Source organism: Pelophylax lessonae, assembly GCF_965119305.1.
Source record: "Pelophylax lessonae genome assembly, chromosome: 11".
In the NCBI taxonomy this organism is placed as follows: domain Eukaryota; kingdom Metazoa; phylum Chordata; class Amphibia; order Anura; family Ranidae; genus Pelophylax; species Pelophylax lessonae.
Genome location: NC_138778.1, coordinates 16,449,160 through 16,462,427, shown reverse-complemented (window position 1 = coordinate 16,462,427; position 13,268 = coordinate 16,449,160). Strand labels below are relative to the sequence as shown.

The window sequence follows — 13,268 nt, the reverse complement described above, 5'->3', positions numbered from 1 at the left end:
ACAAGGTTCAGGAGTGCACTACGTACAGAGTGTAGAGTTCAGGAGGGTGTTACATACAGAGTGCAGAGTTCAGGACTGTGCTATGTACAGAGTACAAGGTTCAGGAGTGCGCTACGTACAGAGTGCAGAGTTCAGGAGGGTGTTACGTACAGAGTGCAGAGTTCAGGACTATGCTATGTACAGAGTACAAGGTTCAGGAGTGCTCTACGTACAGAGTGTAGAGTTCAGGAGGGTGTTACATACAGAGTGCAGAGTTCAGGACTATGCTATGTACAGAGTACAAGGTTCAGGAGTGCACTACGTACAGAGTGTAGAGTTCAGGAGGGTGTTACATACAGAGTGCAGAGTTCAGGACTATGCTATGTACAGAGTACAAGGTTCAGGAGTGCACTACGTACAGAGTGCAGGGTCCAGGGGTGCGTTAAGTACAGAGTGCAGTAGTCGGGTGTGCTGTCTACACAGTGCAGGGTTTAGGGGTGCACTGAGTTTGTAACCCCCAACCCCCCCATAAAGCTTCCTCGCATCTCTTTCACCTACCTGGCTTTAGCACCTCCCTGTGTAAGTGGCTCTACTACCTGTGTATTTGTGGGGAGATCATGCTTTCTTTTAGATTCTGGAGATCTGTCCCCACTGTGAGTGTGTCCAGGAATCTGTTAGATCTGGGAGCTAAGCTGTATACAGGCTTCTGTATTTACAAGTGACAGCAGGAAGTGGGAGCAGAGGGTGAGAGACGGAGGTGGCGGAAGGGAGTTCCGGCCATGCTCTGGCTGCAAAACTTGGTGTGAGGGCCAAAAGACAAGGCCTGGAGGGCCGCATTCGGCCCGCAGGCCTTGTGTTTGACATATGTGGGTTAGAGAGATGAGACAAACCAGGTTTAATAAATGTATAGTGGACTGGTTACACGTGTGTGGCGTTCTTGTTCTTTTGCACTCTTCTTGGACTACTCCGGGGACCTGTAGGGATATCCTGTATGATAGAGAGTGGCTTTTTAGAGGTGGAGATTATACTGGCGGCCCGAACCGAAGGGGGGGATGGCTGGTTAATTGATGTAATAAGGGAGGTACTGTGTCAGGACCCAAGTCTGAACCTACGACCTCTGTTGTGTCTGGCAGTATCTTGTCTTGCTGAGCCACCTGAGATGCTGGACAACTCCCTGGACAATCATGCTTTAAACCTTGTGTTTCCATTAAACCCTGAACCCTTTGCTCCTCCCATGCACTTCCTATTTAAGCCATATCTCTGCACTTCCTGTTTCCCAGATTATTGTGCTCTCACCAGCCGATATCTCACTCCTGTCACACCTGCTGCTATCTGTATTTCCACTACTACTGGTTACCAACATTTGGCTTGTTCCTCGATGAAGATTCCAATTGATCCCAACTTGCAACCACTTGGTACTGACCATTGGCTTGTTTACTGACTACACTGCCGCTTGATCCCTACCTGCAACCACTTGTTACCGACCTTTGGCTTGTTTACCGACTACACTGCCGCTTGATCCCTACCTGCATCCACTTTTTACCAACCTTTGGCCTGTTTACTGACCACACTTCCGTTTGATCCCTACCTGCAACCACTTGTTACCAACCTTTGGTTTGTTTACTGAATACACTTTCACTTGATCTCTACCTGCAACCACTTTCTACCCAACTTTGGCCTGTTTACTGACTATACTTCTGGTTGATCCCTACCTGCAACCACTTTTTACCAACCTTTGGCCTGTTTACTAACTACACTTCTGCTTGATCCTTACCTGCAGCCACTTGTTTCATGACCATTGGCTTGTTTACTAACTACGCTTCCGCTCGATCCCTACCTGCAACCACTTGTTACCGACCATTGGCTTGTTTACTGACCGCACTTCTGCTTGATCCTTACCTGCAACCACTTGTTACCGGCCTTTGGCTTGTTTACTAACTACACTTCTGCCTAATCTCTACCTGCAACCACTTTTTACCCAACTTTGGCCTGTTTATTGACTAAACTTCTGCTTGGTCCCTGCCGACAACCACTTTTTACCGACCTTTGACCTGTTCACTGACTACACTTCCGCTTGATCCCTACCTGCAACTACTTGTTACCCACCTTTGGCTTGTTTACTGACTACATTTCTGCTTGATCCAGACCTCCTATATCTGCTACTGGACCCCGGCTTGCTCACCTCCTGGTGGGACAATCCTGAGGACAGTGACCTGGTAGTAACACACAGTAAAAACCCATCCACTCCATCAGGAGCTCTGGTGAAGACTGGATAGTGCTTGGAGTCAACATCTCAGGTGAGCCCAAGTCATCTGCCAGGGTCAGCTGCTTCTGTACTTATCCTGCTGGTCAGTGGCAGCCTCTCTACTGCTATAGATACTAAATCTCTGACCCTGCCCGTGACATACTACTGGGGGAAGGGATCCTTTCCTCCTGGGTTGGATCTTGTCTGGTTCCCTAGGCTAGTCCCTGGTTGTAGGCAGGACTTCCTTAAAGGCTTCCTGGTAGGGGCTGCATTTATCTGGTCAGTGGCAGGGAGGCACGAGGAGCTCCTAGTGATGTGCCCCCTGTGGATGGCATCATAGGGGTGCTGAAACCTCAATGAGTTCTACCAGGGATGTCACTTTGCTATACTTGCACAGGCTTCTTGGATGGCCTTTTTTGGCTAGTTCAGAGCAATTTTTATACCAGCCAGGAGGCCAGGGCGCTATTTATTTCACTTATTTGGAGGGTGCAGGATTGTCAGGGCCTGTCCTGATGTCAAAGAGAGATTTTGAATTTGTGGTCTTTGGGTCTTCTCCAACCAGGGAGTGGAGTACATCTGGTGGACTAGAGCAGTGGTCCTCAACCCTGGTCCTCAGGGCCCACTAACAGGCCAGGTTTGCAAGATAACTTAAATACATTCCAGGTGATATAATTTGCTGCTCAGTGATTGCAGTATGCTGGTCTGCATCTCCCCAAGGTAATACTTAAAATCTGGCCTGTTAGTGGGCCCTGAGGACTGGAGTTGAGGACCACTGGACTAGAGTACCTCACCCTTGTCAGAAGCCTTGCACACTGGGGGGGGGGGGGGGATTCAGGGAAGGAGGCCCTTCCTCTTTAGAGGTCGGTTCATTACCCCCGTGCACTTTTTCTATGTGCTGTGATTTCAGGTTTCCACAATCATTGCACTAACCTTCGATCCAACTGAGGCACCTTGACATCAAACACAAAGCTTTTATTATTGCCCCCCCCCCCCCGTCCCCAATTAGGACTTTGCTGAACCCTAATCTTTAGATAATTCTAGAGAGAAACCACTCGGCAAGCGCTGATCCATGTCAGATCCCTCAACACACTTCACTGACCAATTCACAAAGGATACTGGCAATCTCTTCATATAAGTATCCTGGGCAGGGGGTGTCGTCATCGGAGGTCCCCTTCAGCAGCACAGGAAGCTGGGAAGACAGAAGAGATCACAGAGTATTAGAAGAATTATAGGACGGGAATCCCAAAACTGGACTGCATAAAGGACTGTTAGATCCTCATTGGGGAGATTTTCCCTTATTCCTGCCATGCAGCCAGTGATCCCTGTACTGTGTGCTGTACCAGAATCCTCCAGCAGGGGGGGGAAGATGTCTGCAGGTGACAGGAACACTTTATAGCTCAACTGCACCTTTAGATTAACCCCTTCCTGGCAGCAATACACAACGATATGTAGGAGTATGGAGCGGGTCCTGAGCTGTGCTGTCCGGTATTCACTATGTGTACATTGTGTGTATCAATCCTGTGTATCCTCTGTGAGGAAAGAATGATACATTGTATCTGAAGAGTATGAGAATAATAAAAAAATTGTTTGATCAGGACATGGGGGTCAGGGTCAGTGTTGGGGGTCAGTGTTAGTGTTTGGGGTCAGCATCGGGGGGGGTCGGTGTTGGAGGTTAGTGTTGGTGGTCAGTGTCAATATTGGGGATCAGTGTTTGAGGTTAGTGTTGGGGGTCAGCGTCATTGCTAGGGGACAGTGTTGGGGGGTCAGTGTCAGTGCTGGGGCAGTCAGTGTCAGTGCTGGGGCAGTCAGTGTCAACGCTGGGGGTCAGTGTTAGGGCAGTCAGTGTCAGTGCTGGGGGTCAGTGTCGGGGAGGGTCTGTGTCAGTTTTAGGGCAGTCAGTGTCAGTGCTGGGGGTCAGTGTCAGTGCTAGGGCAGTCAGTGTCAGTGCTGGGGATCAGTTTCAGTGAGTCAATGTCAGTGTTAGGGGGTCAGTGTCAATTCTGGGGGTCAGTGTTAGGGTCAGGGTTAGTGCCAGGGTCAGGGCTAGGGTCAGTGTTAGGGTCAGGGTTAGTGTTAGTGCCAGGGTCAGTATTAGGGTCAGGGTTAGGGTCAGTGTTAGTGTCAGGGTCAGTGTTAGTGCCAGGGTCAGTGTTAGTGCCAGGGTCAGTGTTAGTGCCAGGGTCAGGGTCAGTGTTAGTGCCAGGGTCAGTGTTAGTGCCAGGGTCAGTGTTAGTGCCAGGGTCAGTGTCAGTGTTAGTGCCAGGGTCAGTGTCAGTGTCAGTGCCAGGGTCAGTGTCAGTGTTAGTGCCAGGGTCAGTGTTAGGGTCAGGGTTAGGGTCAGGGTTAGTGCCAGGGTCAGGGTTAGCGTCAGTGTCAGTGCCAGTGTTTGGGTCAGTGTCAGTGCCAGGGTCAGTGTTAGTGCCAGGGTCAGTGTTAGTGCCAGGGTCAGTGTTAGTGCCAGGGTCAGTGCCAGGGTCAGGGTTAGGGTCAGTGTTAGGGTCAGGAATTAGACCCCCCTGTCAGACTTTTGAAAGAATATCCCATATTTTGGGTTGTCACCAGAACAGGAATAGAGGGAAAACCTTCCAATGGGGACACTAGTTCGAAGGATTTCCTCTCACTTCCTGTTATTATTGTGGGACAGGAAGTGATGAGAAATCTCTGCAATGGGACACAGATGGCAAAATAAAAAAAATCTCCCTCCCTTGTGTTTAGTTCTCCTTTAAGGCCCTCTTATAGGGTGTGCAGCAGCATGAAGGGGTAACTGATTGGGATATGATGTAGGGAGGACCAGGGAGGAATAGGGATCGCTGGGAACGTGATCTGAGTTGGTCCCGGGCGGGTCGGATTCTTGACCCAGAATTTTGACTCATCAGGAAGAAATGAGGACATTCCAGCTCCTCTCATAAGACACAGAGAGGAGGGGGAGGGGCTTATGTCACCATGACAACCGCTCTAGAGGTGTCACCAGGACAGGAAGTGAGAGGAAATCCCCCCAATGGGGTCACAGACAGGAAATATAAGTCTGACACATTTGAACCTTTCCAAAGGTAAAAAGAAGACAGACATTGGGGTGGAGTTGGGCTCCAGCAGGCTGGTGAGGGTCCCTGAGGTATGGAGGGCCCCACTGATCGCTCCTCATATCTGTAGGACCCCGTACAGAGTACACGGCACCCCCCACCCCCCGGATCTGCCCCGGTACCTGGTGAAGGAATGCCAGCCGGTCCAACACCGCCATCCTCCTCCCTTGACAGCCTCTGTGGCCTCTCTGACAGGGCCAGCCACCGCCCACCAATCACAGCACAGTCTCCTCCCCGCGAGTGCCAGCCTGGTCTTTCTCCTCCAACCAATCAACGCACTGGTCTCCATCCTCAGCCAATCACCACGCTCATACCAGCACCCTCAACCAATCGAGGACTTGCTTCCTGCTCTGTTTTCTCCTCCCTGGTAGGCGTAGCTTTCAGCGGCCCACCAATCAGGAGATGGTTGGCTGCATTTTCCGTACTGGTTGGCAACATGGCGGCGCCCATAGAAGAGTGATGTCGGGGAAGGTGGTGACTCCGGGGAGGGTCGGGGGTCTGTCTGGGCTGATGGCGGAGTGCGGGGCTCAGGTGAGCGGCCGGGGGGGGGGAGGGATCTGTATATAAAGAGCTGCTGGTCTGTCACCTGACCTACAACAAGCATGCAGCCAGTGAAGTCTGAGCGCCTCTCCTGTGTGTTCCAGCCGATAAACTCCGGATGAATCTGAATTCGCTCACACTGCGTTACATTAACCACTAAACCACCGGAGGATTTTCCTGCTTTACGCCCAGGCCACTTTTTGCAACTTGGCGCTGCGCAACTTTAACTGACAATTGCGCGGTCATGCAACGCCGTACCCAAATACAATTGACGTCCTTTTTTCCCCACAAACAGAGCTTTCTTTTGGTGGTATTTGATCACCTGTGCGCTTTTCATTTTTTGCGATATTAATAAAAAAAAAGCGAAAATTTTGCGAAAAAAATTGACATTTTCTACTTTGAAAGTTACCAAATATCCAATGTATTCAATTTTTGTCATATATTTGGGCCAAAATGTATTTAGCTACATGTCTTTGACAGAAAAATTCTCAATGAGTGTATTTTTAACCGCTTTAAGACCGGAAGATTTTACCCCATTCCTGACCAGGCCATATTTTGTGATTCGGCACTGCGTTCATTTAACGGACAATTGCGCGGTCGTGCGACGCTGTACCCAAATAAAATTGATGTGTTTTTTTCCCCCCCACAAACAGAGCTTTCTTTTGGTGGTATTTGATCACCTCTGCGATTTTTATTTTAGTTTTTTTATTTTTGTGCTATAAACAAAAAAAGAGCGACAATTCTGAAAAAATAACAATATTTATCCAATTTTTTTTTATATGAAATTCCCCCCCCCCCCAAAAAAAAATGTAAAAATCAAAATTTTTTTAACATTTTAGGGTAATTTGTTTTCTGCTACATATTTTTGGTAAAAAAAAATCGCAATAAGCGTATTTTGATTGGTTTGCGCAAAAGTTATCGTGTTTACTAACTATGGGAAAGATTTGTCATTTTTATTGTTTATTTTTTCAACTAGTAATGGCGGCGATCTGCGATTTTTTTTTTTTTTTATTTTTTTTAATTTTTATGCGGGACTGCGACATTGCAGCGGACAGATCGGACCCCTGACTGATATTTTTGACACTTTTGGGGGTACCAGTGACATTACTATAGTAATCAGTGCTATATATATGCACTGTCACTGTAATAATGACACTGGCAGGGAAGGGGTTAATTTTATTGGTGATCAAGGGGTTAATGTATGCCTCATGCTTACTGACGTGTGTGGGGGGAGGGGACTGAGTGACACAGGGACAGATTGCAGGTTCAGCTATGCTGAATCCTGCAATCTGTCCCTGCCTGTCACTTAGGAGATCCGCCCGCTCTGTTTACACAAGTGGGCGGATTTCCACACTCGATCCCCGACGATCGGGGAAGAGCTGCGGTGATCACCGCCGCTCCTCCCCTGGCCCGACTCCCGCTGTGACTGAATACAGCGGGAGCGCGCCTCCAGCGGCGCGCGCGCACCGCCGAGAGGGGGGCGTTGTCCAGTGACGTAGGTCTACATCGCTGGACGATAACGAGCCGCTTTGCCGCAGTACCAGCTCAGTGAGCGGTCGGCAAGTGGTTAACAAAAAATTGCGCGGTCGTGCGACAACGTGCCAAAATAAAATTGATTTCCTTTTTTTTCCCCACAAACAAAGCTTTCTTTTGGTGGTATTTGATCACCTGTGCGATTTATTTTTTTTGTGCTATAAACAAAAAATGACGGACAATTTCGAATAATAAAAAATACTTTTCGGCTATCAAACATCCAATAAAAACATTTAAAAAAAAAAAAATTAAATTTCTTCATCAATTTAGGCCAATATTATTCTGCTAGATGAGAAGCACTAAAAAAGAAAAACCCCCAAAAAATCCCAATAAGCGTATAATGATTGGTTTGCACAAAAGTTGTCGTGTCTACAAACTATGGGATATTCTAATGCAATTTTTATACTAGTAATGGGGGGGAGGGGCGGCGTCTTATAGTGGGACTGCGGGCAAAAATATGCACTATCACTGTACTAATGACACTGGCTGGGAAGGGGTTAACGGGTGATCAAAGGGTTAAATGTGTGCCTAGCCAGTGTTTTAGTGTGCTGCTTTTACTAGGGGAAGGCAGGAGTCTACTACCTGCTTTGTAGAGACACAGGATCAGACTGTACATTGTAACTTTGTAGAAGGAGGAGGAAGTATTTCTTCAGTCTCCCCTCCCCCAGTGATCAGACTGTACATTGTAACTTTGTAGAAAGAGGAGGAAGCGTTTCTTCAGTCTCCCCTCCCCCAGTGATCAGACTCTACATTGTAACTTTGTAGGAGGAGGAGGAAGCATTTCCTCAGTCTCCCCTCCCCCAGTGATCAGACTGTACATTGTAACTTTGTAGGAGGAGGAGGAAGTATTTCTTCAGTCTCCCCTCCCCCCAGTGATCAGACTGTTCATTGTAACTTTGTAGGAGGAGGAGGAAGCATTTCCTCAGTCTCCCCTCCCCCAGTGATCAGACTGTACATTGTAACTTTGTAGAAAGAGGAGGAAGCGTTTCCTCAGTCTCCCCTCCCCCAGTGATCAGACTGTACATTGTAACTTTGTAGAAGGAGGAGGAAGCATTTCCTCAGTCTCCCCTCCCCCAGTGATCAGACTGTACATTGTAACTTTGTAGGAGGAGGAGGAAGTATTTCTTCAGTCTCCCCTCCCCCAGTGATCAGACTCTACATTGTAACTTTGTAGGAGGAGGAGGAAGCATTTCCTCAGTCTCCCCTCCCCCAGTGATCAGACTGTACATTGTAACTTTGTAGGAGGAGGAGGAAGCATTTCCTCAGTCTCCCCTCCCCCAGTGATCAGACTGTACATTGTAACTTTGTAGGAGGAGGAGGAAGTATTTCCTCAGTCTCCCCTCCCCCAGTGATCAGACGTACATTGTAACTTTGTAGGAGGAGGCATTTCCTCAGTCTCCCCTCCCCCCAGTGATCAGACTGTACATTGTAACTTTGTAGAAAGAGGAGGAAGCGTTTCCTCAGTCTCCCCTCCCCCAGTGATCAGACTGTACATTGTAACTTTGTAGAAAGAGGAGGAAGCGTTTCCTCAGTCTCCCCTCCCCCCAGTGATCAGACTGTACATTGTAACTTTGTAGAAAGAGGAGGAAGCGTTTCCTCAGTCTCCCCTCCCCCAGTGATCAGACTGTACATTGTAACTTTGTAGGAGGAGGAGGAAGCATTTCCTCAGTCTCCCCTCCCCCCAGTCTCCTTTGGTCACATTTAACAATCAGGAAATTGTTGTTCACATATTTTATTATTTCCCTCCAGGCTGCGTCCTATGGGAAGTGCGTGTCTGCTGGAGTCACAGGGAAGGCGGAGCTGCAGAGAGGAGTTTGTGGAAAGGAGTTTGAAGAGTTAAAGCGATGCATCATCAAAGCGGTAAGTTGAATTCCGGAGCCTCCTGTCAGTGCTGTGTGTATATATATATATATATATACACACAGTGTATATAGCACTGCGGGATGGAGACTTCCGGTCCCCTTCCCTGAACACAAAGTTGGGCTGAGTGCTGCTCATCCATTCACAGGACGCTTTGTATTGTTATGAATGATTACGAGGCTTCCTCTGATTACAAAGCTTCCTGTGAATGGATGAGCAGTGATTTTGTTGGGGGACCAGGATGGGAAATCTCCATAGCATTGGCAGGACACAGAGCTGTATACTGGATGTGGCTGAGGCTGTATACATATTACACAGCACTGACAGCGCTAGAAGCAATTAGTAATGGAAATAGTTAGTTTGGTCAGCTTGGCCCAAACAACTATTTTAAACACTTCTGGACCGGAAGGATTTTCCCCCTTAATGAGCAGGCCATTTTTTGTGATTCGGCACTGCATTACTTTAACGGACAATTGCGCGGTCGTGCGGCGCTGTACCCAAATAAAATTGATGTCCTTTTTTTCCCACAAACAGAGTTTTCTTTTGGTGGTATTTGATCACCTCTGCGTTTTTTTTTTTTTTTTTTTTTTATTTATTTTTTTTGCACTATAAACAAAAAAAAGCGACAATTCTGAAAAAAAAAAAACAATATTTCCACATTCTGCTATATAACATTCCCCAAAAAAAATTAAAAATCAAAATGTAACATTTTAGACCAATTTGTTTTCCGCTACATATTTTTGGTAAAAAAAAAAAAAAAAATCGCAATAAGCGTATTTTGATTGGTTTGCGCAAAAGTTATCGCGTCTACTAACTACGGGAAAGATTTGTCTGTTTTTTTCTGTTTTACTAGTAATTAATAGTAATTTTTTTTTTTTTTTTTTTTTTTTGCGGGACTGTGACATTGCGGCGGACAGATCGGACCCCTGACTGACATTTTGACACTTTTGGGGGTACCAGTGACATTACTACAGTAATCAGTGCTATAAATATGCACTGTTACTATAATAGATACTGGCAGAGAAGGGGTTAACATTGTGGGTGATCAAGGGGTTAAATGTGAGCCTAGGGGAGTGATTCTAACTATGGGGGGGGTGTGTGGCTTGTGAAATGATCACAGAGACATGTGATCCTATATAGAAGGATCACAGGAGCTCTGTGATCATTCCAGGGAGAAGAACGGTCAGCTGTGTTTACAACAGCCGACCGTCCTTCTCTCTCAGTGGGGAACGATTGCGGGTGGCTGGCGGCAATCGTAGCCACCTGACACACGCATCGGGGTCCCCGCTGATGAGTGGGGGCGCCCCCTAGCTGCAGGTGTGCGACCGACGCATACCTACGTCGGTTTGGGCAGGAGGGGCTGCCTGCCGCAGTGTAACTGCAGCTGGCGGTCCTTAAGTGGTTAATTTGGTCAGCTTGGCCCAACTATTTTAAACTTTGTAAACCTGGAGTTGGGCTGTAATGGTTTTGTCGAGAAATAAAACCCCTCCCCCCTCTGGGTGATATACACCCACCGGTCACTTTATTGGGTACACCTTGCTAGTAGCGGGTTGGACCCCCTTTTGCCGTCATTCTTCATGGAATAGATTCTACAAGGTGTTCAATACAATGGATCCATTCTTTTATGTTTACGCCAAATTCTGACCCCACTTTCTGAATGCCGCAGCTGAAATCGAGACTCATCAGACCAGTTAACGTTTTTCCAATCTTCTATTGTCTAATTTTGGTGATCCTGTGCCAATTGTAGCCTCAGTTTCCTGTTCTTAGCTGACAGGAGTGGCACCCGGTGTGGTCTTCTGCTGCTGTAGCCCATCTGCTTCAAGGTTCATCCTACCCTGGATGTAATGAGTGGTTATTTGAGATACTGTTGCCTTTCTAGCATCTCTACCCATTCTTCTCTGACCTTAAGTGCCGGTTCACACATATCCAATACGGGAACCCTGCGAATCCACTGCGGGTTCCCACATCGCATTCAGCTCACAGGCAGTTCACACTGCCCATATGCGAATTGCTGGGGGTGTCAATACAAAGTTAACGACACCCCCAGATCAGTTTGCATATCGCGGTGCGAACTGTCAGTTTGGACATTAATTGGATCGCATAGGTGTGAACACCCATGCGATCCTCAATTCTGGTGCAGTCCCAAAAAGGGTCCTGTGCGTGTTTTGTCCGAATCTGATGCAAATTCAGCCGTACAATCTGTATGGCAGAATTCGCATCGCACAGCCATGTGATTTTCAGTGCGGTGCTCCCCCCCCCCGAATCACATGCGATGTCTGACATCGCTATTTTGTGTGAACCGGGACTAAAAAGGTATTTTTCTCCACACCACTGCCGCTCACTGGATATTTTCTCTTTTTCCCACCATTCTCTGTAAACCCGAGAGATGGTTGTGTGTGAAAATCCCAAAAATACTCAGAGCAGCCCGTCTGCCACCAACAACCATGCCATGTTCAAAGTCACTTAAATCCCCTTTCTTCCCCATTCGGATGCTCAGTTTGAAGTTCAGCAAGTCGTCTTCACCACGTCTAGATGCCTAAATGCATTGAGTTGCTGCCATGTGATTGGCTGATTAGCAATTTGTGTTACCAAGCAATTGAACAGGTGTACCTAATAAAGTGACCAGTGAGTGTATAGTGCAGGGATGGCGAATCTTGGCACCCCAGATGTTTTGGAACTACATTTCCCATGATGCTAAGCTACACTGCAGAGTGCATGAGCATCATGGGAAATGTAGTTCCAAAACATCTGGGGTGCCAAGGTTTGCCATCACTGGTATATTGCAATGCATGGTAAACTGGCCAACTGTGTGAAAGTAATCCCTCTCTGGCCAGTCCCTACTCTGCTGTGCTAAACGCAAATGTTACCAAGCAATTGAACAGGTGTACCTAATAGTAAAGTGGCCGGTGAGTGTGTGTTCATTGCAGGGATTGTAACAAACTTTGTAGCAGATTTCTACCTTTTGTTGCTCTGAAGAAATAGCGGTTTGTTTCCCCATGTCCTGTGCAGAGTGATTCTGAATGGAAGGGTCGGGTTCATTATAATCACCTGGTGCACTCTCTGTGTTCTGATGAGGAAAGCTGCAGGGTCTGCCTGTCCCTATTAGAAGCATTTAGTCCTACAGAGCAGTGACATCATGTGCACAGCTCCGAGGAGTTGTCGGCTGGGAAGAGTTCATGACCACCTACCGTACAGGAAGGAAGAGTGAGCTCTGTGGTCACATGACTGGGAAGGGGAGGGAAAAAAAAAAAAAGGTATTTAGATGGCGAACTAGGTAGATTATTATATTTAGTGCAAAGGTATATACAGGACCGAGCTCACAGATCTCTGTATCTCTCCTATTACAGGCAAAGAGGAAGACAAGATGACCAAATCTTCTCTCATCCGTCTTCTCTGATCCCAGGACTGGATCCACTGCATTTCCTCCATCCTGATTGGCTGAACAGATGAATCCTATTACTGCCTATATACGATCATCAGGCTGCTGTGTACTGCTGACTGCCAATATCGCTTCAATACCGGGCACTTCCACCCTCTCCCTGCCCAGGCCAATTTTCAGCACTGTCACATTTTGAACAACAATTGCACGATCATGCAACATTGTATCCATAAAAAAAATAATTTTTTTTCCCCACAAATAGTTTTCTGTTAGTGGTAGTGGTATTTAATCAAACCTGGGGTTTTTTTTTTTTTTTTTGGTTTAGTGAAACAAATAAAAAGACAATTTTGAAAAAAAAAAAACTGCGTTTTTCTTCCTTTCTGTTATAAAATTTTGCAAATAAATAAACTTTCTTCACAAATTTAAGTCCAAATGTACTCTGCTACATTTCTTTGGATAAAAAAACCCAAATCAGTGTATATATTGGAAAGCTATCCACAAACTATATACAGGGAGGGTATATCTGAAAATTGATCAGTTCTGATGTACTGACTAATTTCTTGAGGCCCGAAACCGCCATGGACAGTACAAATATCCCCTAAAACAGTGGTCCTCAGGGCACAGTAACAGGCCAGATTTTAAGTATTACCTT

The 13,268-nt window shown here is 46.9% G+C and overlaps 1 protein-coding gene and 1 long non-coding RNA gene across 2 annotated transcripts in view; one reads left to right on the top strand and one right to left on the bottom strand.

Annotated features, from left to right (window-relative positions):
* TEPSIN (TEPSIN adaptor related protein complex 4 accessory protein) overlaps positions 1-5,537 on the bottom strand; it is a gene marked incomplete at its 3' end in the record, with an annotated part of 28,274 nt that extends 22,737 nt beyond the window's left edge. Inside the window, exons 1-2 of the mRNA XM_082271809.1 lie at positions 5,427-5,537; positions 3,341-3,413 (exon numbers count right to left, since the gene is read on the bottom strand). Coding sequence (XP_082127935.1) covers positions 3,341-3,413; positions 5,427-5,462 — 109 coding nt within the window. The 5' untranslated portion in view covers positions 5,463-5,537. The remainder of the gene's footprint in view (positions 1-3,340; positions 3,414-5,426) is intronic.
* Positions 5,538-5,720: 183 nt separating this feature from the next.
* Positions 5,721-12,708, top strand: LOC309567047. Its single transcript, XR_014225916.1, has 3 exons — positions 5,721-5,835; positions 9,127-9,237; positions 12,585-12,708. It is a non-coding gene; the product is annotated as an uncharacterized lncRNA (long non-coding RNA).
* Positions 12,709-13,268: the final 560 nt, after the last annotated feature.